Source organism: Glarea lozoyensis (assembly GCF_000409485.1).
Source record: "Glarea lozoyensis ATCC 20868 chromosome Unknown GLAREA11, whole genome shotgun sequence".
NCBI lineage: Eukaryota > Fungi > Ascomycota > Leotiomycetes > Helotiales > Helotiaceae > Glarea > Glarea lozoyensis.
The window spans coordinates 650808-667895 of NW_007360985.1; the positions used below are offsets into that span (position 1 = coordinate 650808).

Here is a 17088-nt window from a genome sequence, read left to right on the forward strand (position 1 = left end):
CAAAGACGCGATTCGGATGAGCCGGCTATTTTTTTTCTTAAGCCATATCTGGAACTCTATTAATGGTAGTAGTTGGGTGAACAGTGGTCTACCTACCATGTGGCGCAGACAGATATTGCTGTATAGCTTGTCGAAAGACTTCGCTGGGTTCTTAGGTCATTTTAGAGATCCAGGTGGAATATTTTCGACAATTGGGCCATGCAATGTGCAAAAACCATCTTATCGTCTTGCTTTCTTCTTGTCTGGCCCGTCGTCTTCGTCATCGCTGGCTTCGCGATATTGCGTTACTGGCTGTGTCTCTTTCCATGCGTTTGTAAAGATTGGATCTTTTTTAGCCAATTCGGCATACTTGAGCAGCGCCTCTCTGGGATCTTCGTCGCGCATACTACTCAGTGGTATACTCTCGTTGATATGTTGTTCATCTGGCTGAGACTTCATAAAAGGCGTAACCATTGGTATTTGCGGCCTACGTGGATCGCGCGATCTGCCCGAAGCTGTCAGGCCGACAGTGGGATGACGCGCTGCAAAGGATGTAGAGCTTGCGGTTGTCATGACCCCGCCAGGAGTGATGATGCTATCGCCTGAAATGCCAGTAGACTGATCAGTAGTAAAATTAGGGTCATCGTCGACGTGTCTTTTCTTTGGTGCACGAGACATGACATCGACAGCACCTCGAGATGAGGTATTTGGATTATAAAGAACGTGAACCTCTGAATTTGTGGATCCAGTGATTATTTGGTTGAGTTTCGGATGCCACTGGACAGTAATAAGCGGCGACCCTGGGGTCACTGGGGTCACAAGCTCTGCTTTGAGATTTCCAGGATTCAGTATGTGGAGGTGGCCAGATGCGGATCCGGTGAGGATGCTGGATGAATTGGGGGAGTATTTGATGTTCGTCATTGTATAATGATCTGATGTCGATGGATGAGACACTGTCACGACTGGCGCCTTGAACTTTCGGGTATCCCAAAGCTTTATAAGATTGTCTCCGCCCCTGGTAACAACCATACGTCCATCAGCACTAACATCAATGCCGCCAGTCCAAGTGCTAGGAGTGTGAGCTTCTCTAATTTCGGCCGCTGGTCTTGCGAAAGGCCCATCACCGCTCCACATCACGAGGCTTCCGTCAAGGGCGGCGGCTACCAGAATGTTGTTTCCTCCTTGCAATGGACTTCCCCAGACGACAGCTGTCATCCGCGTTCTACCTGCTGACCCTGCCGCTCTCGACTTATGGACTATGACCTCTTTTTGACTTCTTCGGTGATTGATGTCCCAAATTCGCAGAGTACTATCGGTGCCGGCAGTAACGCAAATGTCCTTGTTGACAGGATTCCATGTACCAGTTGTTACTTCAGAGACGTGCCCTTTTGTGTTGTTCATATCCCTTAGATACATGTCTCCTTTCACAAACTCTGCCAGAACTTCTCCATCTCTGCTCATTATCTTCGCTTGCGGATGGGCCGATACACAGAGAAATGAGCCGCCGTACGAAGGATTGAATTCGACATGGTTGATAGGGTGTGTCTCTGAATGTTCAGATGATTTTGATGCGCTTGGGTCGACGCTCTTGAAAGCACGCAAGGTCGTCGGGGTCATGGATGCGAAATCATGCAGCTTCAGAGTGCAGTCTGTTGAGCCACTGATCAGTCTTGAGCCGGAAGGATCCAGAGTCGTAGTGGTTACCGCGCGATCGTGTGTTTTCAAGACCAGTTCGTGGGAGACTGGATACTCGTCATCCTCCGACGAGTCCGAGTCATCCGAATTGCTATCATCGTCCGACCCATAGTCTTTGGATGCTGGCTCTTGTGCTATGCGCGATGTCTGTCCCTTTCCAACGTGTGCTGCCACTGGTGTTTTCTCGATAGGTCGTTTCGTTCGGCCAATTTGCGCGGCAACGTCCGCCTCTTTGGTCTTCTTTCCGAAAGCTTGAGGCAAAAATGCTCTCATGGGGTCATCGGCGGCCAGCTCAGGCATTTCAACCTCGAAGTCCTCATCGTCGCTCATCTCGGCCGTCAGGAACAAAATTGTTGTTATTGTTGTTGGAGACGTGGATGGAGCGTTAGAGCTAAGGTTAAGGTTAGTCGGGGTCCTGGGTCTTTGCCGAGATGACGATGTCCTGCATCAAACACCAAGAAACATTTCTTTCGTTATCACCACAAGTACCACCACAGGTATCTACACGACAACAAGAGTCACTCCTGGTGCCATATGAGGCTGTTACTATATATGTGTTATCTTCTTCATTTCTAATGCGCTCGCAGTAATTCGAATAATTGTAACTCCCGCCGGGTTGTGCTCCGCGATGATATGAAGGCGTGAAACCTTGCACTACCGCCCGATCCGACCCACGATATACACTGCGCACCCGGATTCCAATTCTAAGAAGAGCATTCAGTCGTCGAGATCCTCATCTTCCGGCATGCCTGCACTATCGTATATCCAACCCGCGACAATCCTCGGCGGTGGGGAGACGCAACTGCAGAGATGGTCATCTTTGATTGGTATCGTCACGGCAATTATCGGGAATATCCTCATATCTTTCGCTCTGAATATTCAGCGATACGCACATATTCGACTTCATGATGAGAAGGCACGACGCAAGGAAAGAGCAAAGAGTGCTGCGAAAGGCGCACAAAGTGGCTATGGAACAATTGGGCGCGAAGGCGAAAATGCGAGAAATCCTCAAAACGATGAACCAGCGAATGGAGACGGAGAAGATCTTTTGCAGAGCTCATTCCACTCTTCAGGCACAGACAAATCCGACAACTCAACCTGCTCAAAACATGACACAACCCAAGTCCAGACCTATCTCAAGTCGCCGTACTGGTGGGGAGGCATTATTCTGATGACAGTGGGGGAAGCGGGGAACTTTCTTGCATATGGATTCGCACCCGCCTCTATCGTATCGCCATTGGGGGTCGTGGCATTGATATCGAACTGTGTTATAGCACCTATCATGCTAAAGGAGAGATTTCGATTCCGAGACTTTTGCGGAGTGGTTGTCGCTGTCGCTGGGGCGGTCGTTGTCGTCCTTAGCGCGAAAACGCAAGAGAAAAAGTTTGGCCCGCATGAGATCTGGGGTGCTATTACAAATTTGGAGTTCGAGATTTACATGAGTGTCACTATATTTTTGATTGCGGTTCTTATGTGGGCAAGCCCTAAATATGGTAACAAGACAATCTTGATAGACCTCGGTTTAGTTGGCCTTTTCGGTGAGTTTCTTGAATATTTTCGCAGATTAGCGTTTAACGATTTCCAGGCGGCTATACGGCATTATCCACCAAGGGAGTAGCATCTATGCTTTCTTCAACCCTTTGGAGAGCTTTCACAACGCCGGTCACCTATGCATTAATAGTCATTTTGATCGGGACCGCAGTGATGCAAGTTCGGTATGTCAATAAGGCCCTACAGAGGTTTGACTCAACGCAAGTGATTCCAGTTCAGTTCGTGATGTTCACACTTTCAGTCATCATTGGGAGTGCAATCCTGTACAGAGACTTCGAAAAGGCCACGGCGGACAGTGTGGGCAAATTTGTTGGCGGGTGCCTCTTGACGTTTTCAGGAGTTTACCTCATCACCAGTGGACGCCACTCTCAGGATGATGAGAATGACGAGGATAACGAGTCAGACGAAGGAGGTGAAGAACGGATTAACCTCATTAACCATGATCCGACGGACTCGGAGACAACGCAACAGAAGCGCGATTTTGGCTCCGTTCAAGATTCAAATGGTCTTGTTCAAAACGGCGATGGCAGTTATGACGATTCAGAATCAAGGAGATCATCTCGAGTTAGCTTTGCTGGATCTTCTTCGCGACCACGATCACCAAAAATGTATTCTAATTCATCAAGACTACCCATGTCGCAATCTTCAGGTGGGAGTAAGGACGGGAAAGAAATACCACGTCTTCAGAATCCTTGGAAAACTTCGAACGAAGAACTTTCGAGACATCCCGGACTACCTAGTTCGTCTTCTCAACCCGTGCTACCTACCGAAGCGCAAACATCACTTAACGATCACTTGAAGCCGCCCCCACTGGGACGGCCATCTTCACAAGGAAACGTACATACACATCCAAATCAGCAACAGCACCCAACGCCACCGCAGCCTGACAGGCCAGCTACACCAGTTGCGAGGCATTCAATAGCTCGCATGTTGCCAGGACCTTTTATCTCACCTCTATCGGGAGGTTTGAGTGTGGTGGTTGCCGACACTTTGAGACGAGGGGTAGATTCGTCTCGGGCTAGACGACCGAAACTTGGTATTCGGAGGTCAAAGTCTGGGTCTCAAAGGCTTTCGCATGGAGCTAGAGTTGAAAGCTACTATGATGAGACGGGCACGTCACCCGCGAAACCAATCGACCCTGACAATATCAGTAAATCATTAGACAGTGACGGGGGAACTTGGTCACGAGTGACAAGATCACGAAGCTTAAGCAACACGCTTGGGGATCTGTTTCGTGGGAAACGTCAACGATTGGAGAGTCGAGATGGGCAAGGAGATGAGGAAGCGGGTCCAAATGGATCCTGAACTGTATATTTGTCCTTGTATAATGGCGTCAAATGATTTCGGTATAGCATTGGATTGGCGTTTAGATGGACCGAGATTGTCTCATCTCACATGATTATATTGTTCAAACAATTGGGCTCTTGTATTTATCCTAGACGGATCTCATTGTCGCTAGGCTAGTAGTTCTTGGGACATGCATGCAGGATTGTAATATGAGAAATTAGTTCTAGTAATAATGCAGATAGAAAAGTTCAGATAATCTTCACACTATTCTCCATCAATGGTCGTTGTAAGGACATGCAGTAACTCAACGGATGGTGCTAGCGAGCTCACCTAAAGTGACTCTTCGAACCTTCTTAAGCGGGAGACGGGAGATACGAATCACAGCTTCTCGACAAATTGAACACCCTACTTCGAGGCTTGAATATATCTGTTGGATTCCCATTTTCATTGGGATTTCTGCTAACCCCGTGATTGTGAATTCCACTCCCGCTCCACCTCGTCGCCCTCCCAAACTCCACAGCCGAATCAGACGCAACAAATTCTTCCCTAACTCTCACCTACATTCTGTTGACTATAGATACTAAGTCGATGATATTTCTGACCAATCAGCGGCCAGATGGCGGAGTGGTTATCGCGTTAGCCTAGAAAGCTAATTCCTTCGGGAGCGCAAGTTCGAATCTTGTTCTGGTCGATTGTTCTTCTTTTGCTACTTCTTGCATATACCAAGTTTTTTGGGAACATATTTATGTTCTCAGCACATTTATCTGAAAGCCAAGAGAGATCTTTGGGGGCCGTTTTTATCTGTATCGTAGTTAAGTGCGTGCGATGGTGGATCCTAGTTGAGATTTACACAATTTTCTCGCTTAGGGACCTTGCAGTGCCCAGGTGTAACCAATTGTGGATGTCGTACCCCCCTTTTTGGCCTCGCTAATCTACCTGCAGGGGTTGGTCAACTATTGGGTGCTGAGCAAAAAGTCAACCCTGAATCAAACAACTTCAGCATCACAGTCACTACAAATGATGCTGAAAATGCGTTCGATGCTAAGGATATTTGATTGCTAGATGTAAAAGAGCTTAAATCCGCCACAAGCTGACAAACTAAATCCCCATTTTCGGAACATCTCTTATGCTCAGGGTACACCGGTAGCTATAGTCTCGTCACAACGCCAATCGACAACCTCATGTTGTGTCTCTCAAAATGATCCTCTCATACTAGCAACTATGATTATGGAAACTTATCACCATTTCCCATACCTATTAATTTTGCCATCGATCTTGTTCCAAGGAACTTGTCCTTCACAGGAACCGCGCTTCTCGCTTTTGACAATCAAATTGAGACCTTCAAGAGCATCATCCAAGAAAATCTGGCCGCATATCGATCTGCCGTGCCCCCGATCATTGTTTGGTCTAAAGGTGCAGTCTGCCCGGAGGTCCCAGAGAGGTTGTCTCAAAGCATTACAATGAGACTCCACCGCTACGTCCCGCTGTTCCAATGTTAATATCTGCATGGTATTAATAGAGTTGAAAACATACGTCGTTGCATAGAACAATACTTGCTTGATCATAGCATGCAATCTTGGAACAGGTCTTTGGCTGCTGCTTACAAATTGGGACGAAATGATCAAGCACAAACATCGCATTAGTTGCTGTATACCAGTCGGCGTTTTTCCAATCATAACCTCCCATTCCCACCCCTCCGCAGCAATGAGTTTTTTTAACCTATAATATCTCATCAGATATAGGAAGAAGAGAATGGAATAGGAGTCAGACCTCAGGCTCCGTGGCCTTGCCTTTCATTCCAAAGGCAACTGGTTCAATATCATCGGGCTCTATATCTTCAAGTTCAACATCATCATCCCGCTCAGATAAAGTAGGATGTTCGGAAATGTCGAATTCTGGATGAATTTCTTTCATTTGCTGAAGCATTTCTCCGACTGTACCTGTGAGAGATACGTTATGGCCGCCGAGTGGACCGTCATACTGGAAAGGAACGAGAGGGCATGGAAGGTCTCTTGTCTCTAGGTATGGCAGACCGATGGTGAAGCGCACGAGACTACCCAAGCTGATAAAAATGGAGCCAAGATGCATTGTGGTGGCACAACAAATACGAAGAGCAGAGCTGACTAAGGGAGTAAACTGAGAGGTTTAGGTAAATTCTCAGTAGACGTCAGTAAAAGTTTGTTGATATGTTCCGAAGTTGAAGTAGGTGTTCTCAAATCTCGAATATGTTGTCAGAAGAGAAATTTTTGGGGAAGAATGATACGTTGAGATAAATATCTAACATAATTAAGATGTAACCTATTGCAGTCAGTCTTCTCATTTACTGTGGCTTTCTCATTACAGTCACCCTTTTCAGTCACTGGATAAACTCGCTACAGAGCCAAAATTGCGCAAAGCAGTCCCAATATGGTCTGTCTGCCTTACTGATAACTTACAACCAAACAGCCCTGAATCGCTTGATCATGTTGCAGACATATTGGGAGGGTCGGCAGTCAGTCGGTCTATCCTCATCCTAAAAGAACAGCATTCATTAAAACGACTTTTACAAACAAAGACATATTCATGAAGAAAGCGAAGGTCTCGTTTTTTGACTCCCGCTACAGGCTAGACTCACCTGGCTCTGGAGTACTCATGACATCACTGAATCACCCTAGGTATTCACCTTATTCCAGTACATCTCTTATCTTAAAGAAAGGTGACAGTAACTCACAGGTATAGCAACTAGATACATGGGCGAAGACCATACAATTTCATGTCATTTTGTCGTGGCTACCAGTCTACCAAGTGCAACAATTTTTCCACAACTGTTGGTTTTAGCTGCTTATACAATATCTTCAGTAACACAATCATCGATCTTCAGTACGATCTCAAATAGGACCGCAGAATAGATGAGCATGCTAGAGCGCACTATCTCTAGATCGTTCCCGAGACGAAGGTGGTAAATATCGCTTAACTTTATAAACACTTTTACAGTACTAAAAAGCAAGCACCGTTCTGATAGTGCAGCAGAAATGTGATCCTTCTTTGAACTGTATCTATCTATATCATAGGGACGCAATTTCTAGACGCTAAGTTGTATGGAAGCAACCACAACCCTGTTAAAGCAAACCTCACCCCAACAGGCAAAACGTATTTAGTAACAGCCGAGATTACCATCCACCTCAACACTTCTCTGGCATCGATCCTGCCTGACGATAACGTTGTACCCATCACTATCGAAGAGCTGACCACAAGAGACATACAGATCTTCGCCGTAACCCTCCAACGAGTAAGAGCATTGTTTGATGATATCAGTCGCGTATGTCGCAAGATAGGCACTCTGTAACACTCTATCTTGATCGTTCTAACTTTTGGTGAGCTACCCTTGTCTTTAAGATGACAGCTGAGAACTTACATTATTGCAGGCCCAAATAGAAGATTCTGAGTGGCAGGCGAGCCTCTTGCATGTTCGTTTCTGAACAAGACTGTCTCCTTGGCTCTTCATGTGATCCATGGCGATACTAGTCCAAGAGTCGTAGACATAGGACCAAGGTTGCGATATTTTGTTGCAGCATAGAGGAGGGAACAACTGGGTCAGGTCAGTATCAAGGCATGTTCTTTTCCTCGAACACCAACCTTAGAGCTACGCTTCTCAACTTGCACTGATTCAGTATTTTCAAGAAGACTGGTGTTGAATGGTGAAGACGCTAAGTTGGATTCCGAGGAGGGGCTAATAGAAAGCGACAGAGCAAGGGTGAGAAGGACTAGGAAGTATAAAAGGCATGATATCGACTTCATTGCCGCTGATTTGGAGATATCGAGCACTGAGATGCTCTTAAATCTGCCGACGACTTGATATTGTAGTTGAACCCGTTGCTCAAAGTTGAGGTTAACACAGTGCAGAAGAGTTCTTTGCGAAGGGTGTCATGATTAAACTTTATCCTTTCCTTCAAATACTATTGTGAATAAAGAAAAAGTGAGGAAGATACAATATGAGTAAATGAACACAGTGAATACACTTCCATTTGGGATTGGGAGAGGTGTTTGTGAATAACATTCATAAATCTCGTTGAACATCCACCAAATTGTCTGAATGAGATTCTTCCTCATTAGTAGGAGGAAAATATCAAACTTCGCGAGACTTCCTATGTTAGATTGAAAGAGAGTTGTATTACAGTGTGATTTGATTATTTAATCTGGTATTGACAGCATTGATAGACTTATTCAATATATATCTGTGACAAAATGTAGGGCGGTTTACCAGAGCACGACGACATTCGTCGTCCATCGACTCTTGCTCCTGTTGTCCAGCACGCTCCACATTGTATTATTTTCCCGCTCGAATGATCTCTTCGCATCAGCCTAGGCGTTTAGTCCCTATGCCCATTGATGAACTTGAAATCTCCTAATCCTTCTGAGTCATTGTAAAGCTCAGAATCATATTTAAAAGCATTCGTCTTCAGAAACGAATTAAATTAAGTTCTCGTCCAGATACGTCTTGCTTATGGTTGACCTAAACGTCGGAATTCTTTTGTCGCAGGTAGTGGGATATTATCGCCGCGGCGGTTCGAGTGGCATGTGGGGTTTGAAGTGGCTCATAGACATCTTGATGAAGTCATGGGCCGTTTACCAAGTCATTCTCATTACTATCCCAATCTTGATAATTATTCGAAGACCAAACTGTTCATAGTGATCCTCAGATTTCAAGATGGCTCAGCAATAGAATCGTAATGAGAAGCAGGAAGGTCTTGGACCGCAACATCATAGTCCATATCAGTAATGCCAACTGTCGTTTTCGTGATGACTGTGCGGTAATATTCGACATCCAGAGTTATTACGGTTTTATTGTTCCACTGTGTGCCGGTTTCACAATACTTCTGGAAACCCTGGATCTGTTCAAATCAGGATATTGTCTCTCGAGATTGGGTAACATAGCTTGTTCTTGCTTGGCGTTGAGAAATGTCCAGTATGGGAAAGAGGTCGCGTGGTCGGAATGTTCTTCCCAGCCCAAGTAATGTCCACCCCATTGGATTCTCGTTCTGTATATATCCTCTCCCTGATCCACATGCCTTCGAAACATGGGGTCACGGGGCGAGACTCCATTACCCAATGCTTTCCAGATTGTGAGGAACATCTTGAAGCCACCACCCGACAACTTTTGGAAATCGATCCGCCACTCGGTATGACACTGGTGACATCTCACAATCTTCCCTTCGCGTGCGAAGTATGGATGGCAGGGCTGGTCCCATAGGGCTAGACTTTTGCGAGCAAGTTCCCCTTCAAAACTGTCGGCGGTGATGTCTAGATCGTCGTGATGTGGACATATGAATATTTTCGTACCCCAGGGCCATGGAAATTCTTGAGACGGCGGTATCAGGAAAACTTGCTGCGCTTTCACAATGAGACCACAGGTTGATGACCACCAAGGGACGGAGCAGCTAGTTATTGTAGCTCTTTTGTATCCTTGCATATCGGTGTTTATGGTAACTTTCGAAAGTGTCTCGAAAAGTCTCGATATCGTACCCCACTGCAGTTTGATAAAATAGACCAAGCGGTAGCTGCTGCCGTAGCAACGATTTATAGTCATAGCGATCTGAAAGATGGCATAACTGAAGTGTTCGTTAATAAGAAACTCCAAAGGGAGGTGAGAGACGCAAAGGGGAGCTGAACTGCGCGAAACGCCGAAGGTTGGTCTGTACTTATCTGCATCCCCGATCGGATGAAGATCTTGGCAGTAATAGCACGCAAAGTGATCAGGATAGTCTCGCTCGAGGAGGCGCAAGAAGTCCAGATTATCGTGAAGCCCAGCTCCTGACAAAGCTTTCAAATGCAAAGCGCAGTATTTTCGGGTCACCGCGTGCATGTCTCTACACGTAAGAGATAGTGCGCCTAGAGAGCTACGAGGTAGGTAATCTGCTATCTCAAGTATAAGATCTTGAGATAGCATTTCGAGGATCAGGGGCTTACCGCCAGGGTTTCGTATTGTCCGTTTGTGTTGAGTTTCCCATTTCCGTCGTTTATGCTTCAAAAAGAAAAAAGCGAGAATAACCAAAATTGAGGGTCCTAAACCCTTCCAGAAGACTTCTTTTGTCGCGAAATTCATCGTCGGTGTCCGGGGAGCTGAAGCGAAAGTTGAAGTGAGGTCAAGTGTGTTGAAATATGTTGCTGCTGAAGAATGATATATATAGTGAGTTGGGACGCAATTTAGGAACGACAGCATGAAGCTTCGCCCAGGTCCAGTTCCCTTTTTATGTGCAAATTTTCCATGCTGTACGAAATTGCGTTATGACGAAGACCTTTTGCGAGACGACACTTATGATATCTTGCTCCACATAGCTCCCGTTGGCGATGCGACAGTTCGGGTCAACCTAAAGAAATTCAAGTTGGCGCCCTTCTATATGACGCAATTTAACTATAACATCGCCAGTATTGTTCAAACTTTGATCACAATTCTAATGTAAATCTGTTCCGAGGAAATAACAGGTGAGCTCAATTTCCTAAGGTAGACTTATATGGTCTGGTGGTGATATACGACTAGTAGCCACTCTTCAAAGCTAAGTAGTAGACGATGGCTTCAAAGAATTAATGCTTGCTGGAAGTGCGGATCACCAGTGTAATCCTCACATATGTTGCCCTCTTTTATAACTCACGTGATTATAACTATGCTTATAATTGGACTGAACATACTCGAGTTGATGGAAAGCTGCTCAATGGCTGAAAACACAACTCAAAGACTTTTCTTGTTCTTTGAAAGACTTCTCCTAGGCGATGCAGCGCTTCCCCCCAGCTCTCGCTCACCTGAACCTAGTTGAACAACGATAGGCGCAACACACTTACGTTTTCTAGATCAAGCATTGTAGGAGCAACTATCAGTATTAGAATTGGCAATTAAAAGGGAGAGATAGTCATTAAATTGACTGGGTTGGATATCAGCCCTTTGACTCTTGTTCCTAGTTCTGCTCAGGCCAATCAATAGTGTTATGCGTCTCCCAGGCAGCTTTGTACAGGCTTTCCAGTCGAGAGTACAGCGGTCTTGCTCAATAAATGTTGAGGTAATGAACCATTAACTGCATTATATATTGCGTCTCGGGCGGGATCTCCTTTTAAACAAAGGTCAACCCCGGATTGCCGTTCCTGATGGGATTCCCAATGAGTTCCTCCAATGGCTGGTAGGAATCCTTGTGATGGGCAGCATATATTCTGCTCCCATCGCAATTATTCTTGGCGATAATCTCAGTGCCATCAGCAAGCTTTAGTTGAATCCAGTTTTTGCGTATTATGAGTATAGCAACATTCTTGGCGGTAATGAATTCGAAGTAAGCTTAAAAGATTCCATGCCAGAAAAGAGCGTTGATGAAAAGCTTGTTATAACGATGTTGTATTAGTATTGACCATGCTACGGAAAGCCGCCAGGATTCTCTTCATTTTGCGATAATTACAGAATCGGTGTGACTCTTTTCGCTTTGTTCATCATAACAAATAGATACTGAGCCACCTTAGTGCGGATACTGGTCTCAGCTTCCAAGCATTGTCTAGACGGATGTGAACTGTTGATGACTTCTAAACCCAAAATAACCCCACCATAGATTTGGAAGTCGTGAACAAAGCAAGCATTGGAGATGTCTTGATATCTTTGTTCATCGAAGAATGTGTCGGCGGAGAACAATGGTTTTGTCGGCTGTCCCCTTTGAGATAGCCAATAAAGACTGCCGATCTTTTGCTGAATCTTCACGCATTGAGCTGTTCTATTTTGAAAGAGAACAGCCATCTCCTGGCATAAGCCAACATAAATTGTCGGCGAGAGGCCTGAAGAAATCGTCAAACATAGTTTCTGTTGTGTTAAACCACTAAAATTTAACAGGAAAACCACCTGCAAAAATCTCTATTGAGAAATTGTTGTAAACAGAAGCTTTCCGATCTTTTGAACACACTAACACAAAATGCCTTCATTCCAAAAAAGAAGCCCGATCGAGGTAGGGTTTGCTATTAACGTCGAGGGCGTACTGATACACAAGTCAAAGGTACTCCCTTTCGCCAAAGAAGCACTTACCTACCTCCAGTCCCGTAAGCACAATTTCGTACTCTTCGGAGATGGGAATAGAGCGCAGACTGAAGAAGAGCTATCCATAGAGCTTCAATTGTTGACTGGTGTTACGATTTCGCCACAAAATATTGTGTTCCCGTATAGCGCTTTCAAACTTCTCATAAAGGAGATCCCACGCTTGGCGACACAAAATGTTCTGGTCGTGGGAAGTCCGATTAATCGAATCAAGAAGATTGCAAACAGCTACGGGTTCCACCGTGTCTTCGGACCACTGGATATCCAGCATCACAGAGACCTTCAGATTGATGCTATTTTGGTGTTCAACACACCCGTGAATTGGGATGAGGATCTCCATACCGTGATCGAAATGCTTTCATCGAGGGCTGGTTATGTACATACCACGAGTCAACTTAACGGACTCGAAGAATTGCCGAATTCTGGATACTGCCAGGATTGCCAACCGACAATTCACTGGTGTGACATGAAACTATCGCATAATTCAGGCGATGTTACGTTCAAGCAAGCAGTGGAAGCGGCCTGGAGCAACCGTACAGGGGGAGCAGACATATTAGGCTCCTGGACAGAACCGCTCCTACCTTTCGTTGAAGTGCAATGTTTCGAGAACATCGACATACCAAAGAAGAGAACTGCCTACCTAATTGGAGGCACTTCCGCAAAGAGTCCCTTAGATCAGCTAGGAGATTTCGGAAGTCGCAATGGTATCGACTGGAACAGTATCTTGGTCATCACTAAGTTGAAGCGCCGCATGTATAAACAGCCGATCGTTCCTGTACCAAATATTGGAGTAGGAATGCTATGGGCGTTCGAAGATGCCGGCTTTGAGAGAGCCGCGCTCGAGATCGTAAGTCACCCTGGATTTACGGCTCCAGAAGGCCTCATCAACTTCCAAGTCGATATGCCGACATTGAAACCAACTGATATACATCCAGCTCTGAGAAATGATCTCAACAAGCCACTACCAAACCTCCCACATGAGAATGTAAGAGTCCGAGACCCAATCCTCCAGGCAGAGAAGATTTCGGTGGGTCAAGTGCATAACTTCACAGTCACCCCAGCTTCCTACAGTCATTCTAACAGCGCTGCTCACCGTAGCTTCTCTGCTCAACAGTATGAAAACCCACCAGCAATTCCCACTCGATCCCCACTGAGATTATCAAGCGATATCTATTCTCAATGGTCCTATGAAAATCGTCTTCATTTGAATATCGAGTGTGCTCTTCGCAGCCGGGCACAAGCAACCGATGACAAGAATTCTGCACTTCTCCAAGCCGTAGCAACCGCACACGATCGCCACTTAGCGAGGGCGAAAACCGTACACGAGTCGAGGGTTAGGGATCGTATTGCGATTCGAGAATCTACCCGTCGAAGATTGGAACGCGCGACGTCTGTGCACGCACCAAAGGGCAACTTCTTTTGAAGTATAAGAAGTATCGAAAGTAGTAAGTATGTAGATAGGGATAGTCTCCAGGTTCAAATTCTGCAATAAAATTTAGGTATCATATAACCCCAAACAGTCTGAGACACATTGTGAGACTACAGTACTTGCACTACAACTCAAGTGATTGTCACCGTGTAATATAGAAATAAAATAAAAGCACCGCCTTTTAAGTTTGAAGGGTGTGGCGCCATCGCTAACAAATACGCTCCCCGTTTCAAGAACAGATAGACAGGGTGCCACAGAGAAGCTTTTCGCGACTTTGGGGCCAAAACAGAGCAGAAAGCACATTCTTCTTTCAGTCTCATATTTTATGGCAAACCGAGGCTTTGCAGATGGGGGGAGGCTCCTCGTCGGAGTGTCAATGAGTCCAAGGCGAGTTGGAGGGTACATGAGGATCCAACGAAGACCACCAACATTTTGAACCCTTGAATTGAGTATTCGAAATGTGTTTTAGTCCAGTGTTCGAATCAAAGATGTCTTTAGAAGAGCAGCGTATATTCCGCCAGTCCGGCCTCTACTTGGTACAGCCAATGGAGATTCCCGGATGCTTCTTACTTCACAGGTTGTAGCTACAAACAAAGATTACCACGACGGTTTGCTGATCTATTTGGGGTTAACGATATTTACCTAGTGAGAACAAAAAATGCTTATACATACGTCCGTATCGATGAAATCCAAAGTGTTTGGAAAGTTATCAGCATCGCTTCATTTTCTTCTCGTGAAGCCCAGTATAGAAGTCAGGCTCTCACAAGTGATTTGTGTTTCTTCTTTTCGAGTATTTTTAAGGCCTCCGAGAGTGGCGGCAATGCCACGTCAAGAGCCTTACAATGCGAAGTGAACATCGATTAGGCGTGTGACTTATTCCAATTGACGCACTCCTCAAATGTGACACCTGAGCCACCGAAGACGTCGAGCGCACTTCCAATAGTGAGATCAACCTTACCCCCACTAAGCGTTTTGACATGATCGAGATCTTGTAAATTGCGTCCGCCGCCGGCATAGGTGACTGGTATATTACACCATTCGGCGAGTCTTTCCACCAACTTCTCGTCGATGCCTTTTTGTAGGCCCTCGTTGTCTGCTGCGTGGATGAGAAATTCGGAACAATACGGTTCAAGCATTTTTATGGAATCTGCCATTGTGTCAGTCATAAAACAAGGTGCCAAATTCAACTTCATACTCTCATTAACTTCCATATCTGTAATTGTCTGCCACTTGTTCATGGCCACAAACCAAGTCTCTTCCCTGCGCCGGCAGCTCAGGTCAATGACCAGTTTCTCTTTATCTCCGTCAAGGGCCGCGAGTACAAGGTCAAGATTCTCTTTGGAGAACTTTCCTTCAGGGAACAGGTAAGACGTAATAATCACCTGTATACTTATTAGATGGTTTTTATGATTGGGGTACAGTTCCCAGCTCAAAGACGACACGTACCTTCTCCGCACCCCAATCTATCCATTGCTTCGCGTTTTTATCATTAATGCCACCACCAACTTGCAGACCACCGTTCCACTCCGATAATGCTTCGCTAGCAGCATCCTCGTTTCCGGGTCCGAGCATGATAACATGCGCACCAGCTAAGCCATTGTCTTTGTATAGCTTTGCGAAATAGCTTGCAGGAAGCTTGGAAACATAATTGGTTTTAAGATCTGCAGAAGCGGTGGTCAATGTACCTCCCACTATCTGCTTCACTTGTCCGGAGTGCAAATCTATACAAGGTCGGAATTTAGTCATTATACATCGCCGACATGAAATTGTATAAATGTTTGACCTAGAAGTAGAAAGGCGGTGTTGTTGAATCCAAATGTGGGGCAGCTTGGAGGGGGGTCGGTAGAGCTTCGGGATTGGATGGAATATCAAATTAATTTTAATTCAATCGACGTACAACTCGATTGCGACCCGATCAGGAAAATGGCGACCCTTCTTGGAAAGAGAAAGCGGCAGGTCAAAGATTCGACACCTACAGAAAGGATTAATGACGGCGAGAGCTCTAGCTCCTCGGAAATCGATGCGCAGGAAGTGTTCCGGCGGCATTTCGAAGCCCAATTTAAACCTCTACCAGTCGTCCAGAAAATTGTCGAAGCGGAAGAATCAAATGATGAAGACTCTGAAACCGAATCAGAGTGGAGTGGGATCTCCGAGGTCGAGGAAAAGTCGATTGAAGTGATTGAGCATACTGATGCGGAATCGCGTATGGCTGCAATGTCCAAAGAGGAGCTCAAAATATTCATGGTTTGTTCAAACTCCGTCTTGTATTGAGTTCAAAGGCTAACTCCACTAAGAGTTCCAAACCACCCAAGAGTACTCCCAGTGTTTCTGTGATCCGCGACAAATCTGGTGCTACGGTTGACGATGAAGATGGTTCGGAATCGGCGAACCTGAAGAAAGATTTGGCATTGCAGCGGTTGTTAGCTGAGTCCCATCTTCTCGAATCCGCAAGCAATCCTACCACCATGGGGAAGAATAGACATAAAGCGACAGATCTGCGGTTACAAGCGCTAGGCTCAAAGGGCTCCATATTCAAGCAGGAAAAGATGCCAATCGCACATAGGAAAGGCATTATCTCAAAGCAAAATGAGAAAGAGAGCACACGACGCCGAGAAGCCAAAGAGAATGGCATTATTCTAGAAAGAGCTAAAATGAAGGAAAAGAGGAGTAGCGAAGGCAGAAAGGACAGAGGTGTTGGCAATCCGAACGTTGGCAAGTTTTCTGGGGGAACTTTGAAATTAAGCAAAAAGGACATCAATGATATTGAAGGTCCTCGGAGGGACAGTGGTGGAGGAAGAGGCGGAAGGGGTGGTGGTCGAGGTCGGGTCAAGCGAGGACGATGAATTACATTACAACATCACGACAGCATAGCGTAACGATTATCACTGCCAGAATTTGACAGCCCCGGTATCTGCTTTGGACCTCCCTCTACCTCGCACCATTGAGAGGCTGGCAAAATTGCCTCTGCAAACCCAGCGAGCGTTTGAAGATCCCATACTTACTGGGAAAAGCGAACGTTTCTCCTGGGGGCTAGGGAAAGGATGCACGTCTACTACACGCAGAGACTCGTTGTTTACCTCGACGGAGGCTCGCCGATGAATGTGTTGGA

At 45.8% G+C, this 17088-nt stretch overlaps 7 protein-coding genes across 7 annotated transcripts; 3 read left to right on the plus strand and 4 right to left on the minus strand.

Annotated features, from left to right (window-relative positions):
* Positions 1-219: 219 nt before the first annotated feature.
* Positions 220-2004, minus strand: GLAREA_11136 (WD40 repeat-like protein; the record flags this gene model as incomplete). Its single annotated transcript, XM_008079325.1, has 1 exon — positions 220-2004. One exon carries the CDS (start codon positions 2002-2004, stop codon positions 220-222), a length of 1785 nt encoding a protein of 594 aa, XP_008077516.1.
* A 415-nt stretch (positions 2005-2419) lies between these two features.
* Positions 2420-4530, plus strand: GLAREA_11137 (Multidrug resistance efflux transporter EmrE; the record flags this gene model as incomplete). Its single annotated transcript, XM_008079326.1, has 2 exons — positions 2420-3212; positions 3260-4530. 2 exons carry the CDS (start codon positions 2420-2422, stop codon positions 4528-4530), a joined length of 2064 nt encoding a protein of 687 aa, XP_008077517.1.
* Positions 4531-5750: 1220 nt separating this feature from the next.
* Positions 5751-6600, minus strand: GLAREA_11138 (uncharacterized protein; the record flags this gene model as incomplete). Its single annotated transcript, XM_008079327.1, has 3 exons — positions 5751-5996; positions 6046-6231; positions 6283-6600. 3 exons carry the CDS (start codon positions 6598-6600, stop codon positions 5751-5753), a joined length of 750 nt encoding a protein of 249 aa, XP_008077518.1.
* A 2725-nt stretch (positions 6601-9325) lies between these two features.
* Positions 9326-10438, minus strand: GLAREA_11139 (uncharacterized protein; the record flags this gene model as incomplete). Its single annotated transcript, XM_008079328.1, has 1 exon — positions 9326-10438. The coding sequence occupies one exon, from the start codon at positions 10436-10438 to the stop codon at positions 9326-9328; it is 1113 nt and encodes a 370-aa protein (XP_008077519.1).
* Positions 10439-12431: 1993 nt separating this feature from the next.
* On the plus strand, positions 12432-13973 carry GLAREA_11140 (uncharacterized protein; the record flags this gene model as incomplete). Its single annotated transcript, XM_008079329.1, has 1 exon — positions 12432-13973. The coding sequence occupies one exon, from the start codon at positions 12432-12434 to the stop codon at positions 13971-13973; it is 1542 nt and encodes a 513-aa protein (XP_008077520.1).
* An 866-nt stretch (positions 13974-14839) lies between these two features.
* On the minus strand, positions 14840-15725 carry GLAREA_11141 (Ribulose-phosphate binding barrel; the record flags this gene model as incomplete). Its single annotated transcript, XM_008079330.1, has 3 exons — positions 14840-15126; positions 15175-15361; positions 15426-15725. The coding sequence occupies 3 exons, from the start codon at positions 15723-15725 to the stop codon at positions 14840-14842; spliced, it is 774 nt and encodes a 257-aa protein (XP_008077521.1).
* Positions 15726-15902: 177 nt separating this feature from the next.
* On the plus strand, positions 15903-16822 carry GLAREA_11142 (uncharacterized protein; the record flags this gene model as incomplete). Its single annotated transcript, XM_008079331.1, has 2 exons — positions 15903-16223; positions 16274-16822. 2 exons carry the CDS (start codon positions 15903-15905, stop codon positions 16820-16822), a joined length of 870 nt encoding a protein of 289 aa, XP_008077522.1.
* Between the last annotated feature and the right edge of the window lie 266 nt (positions 16823-17088).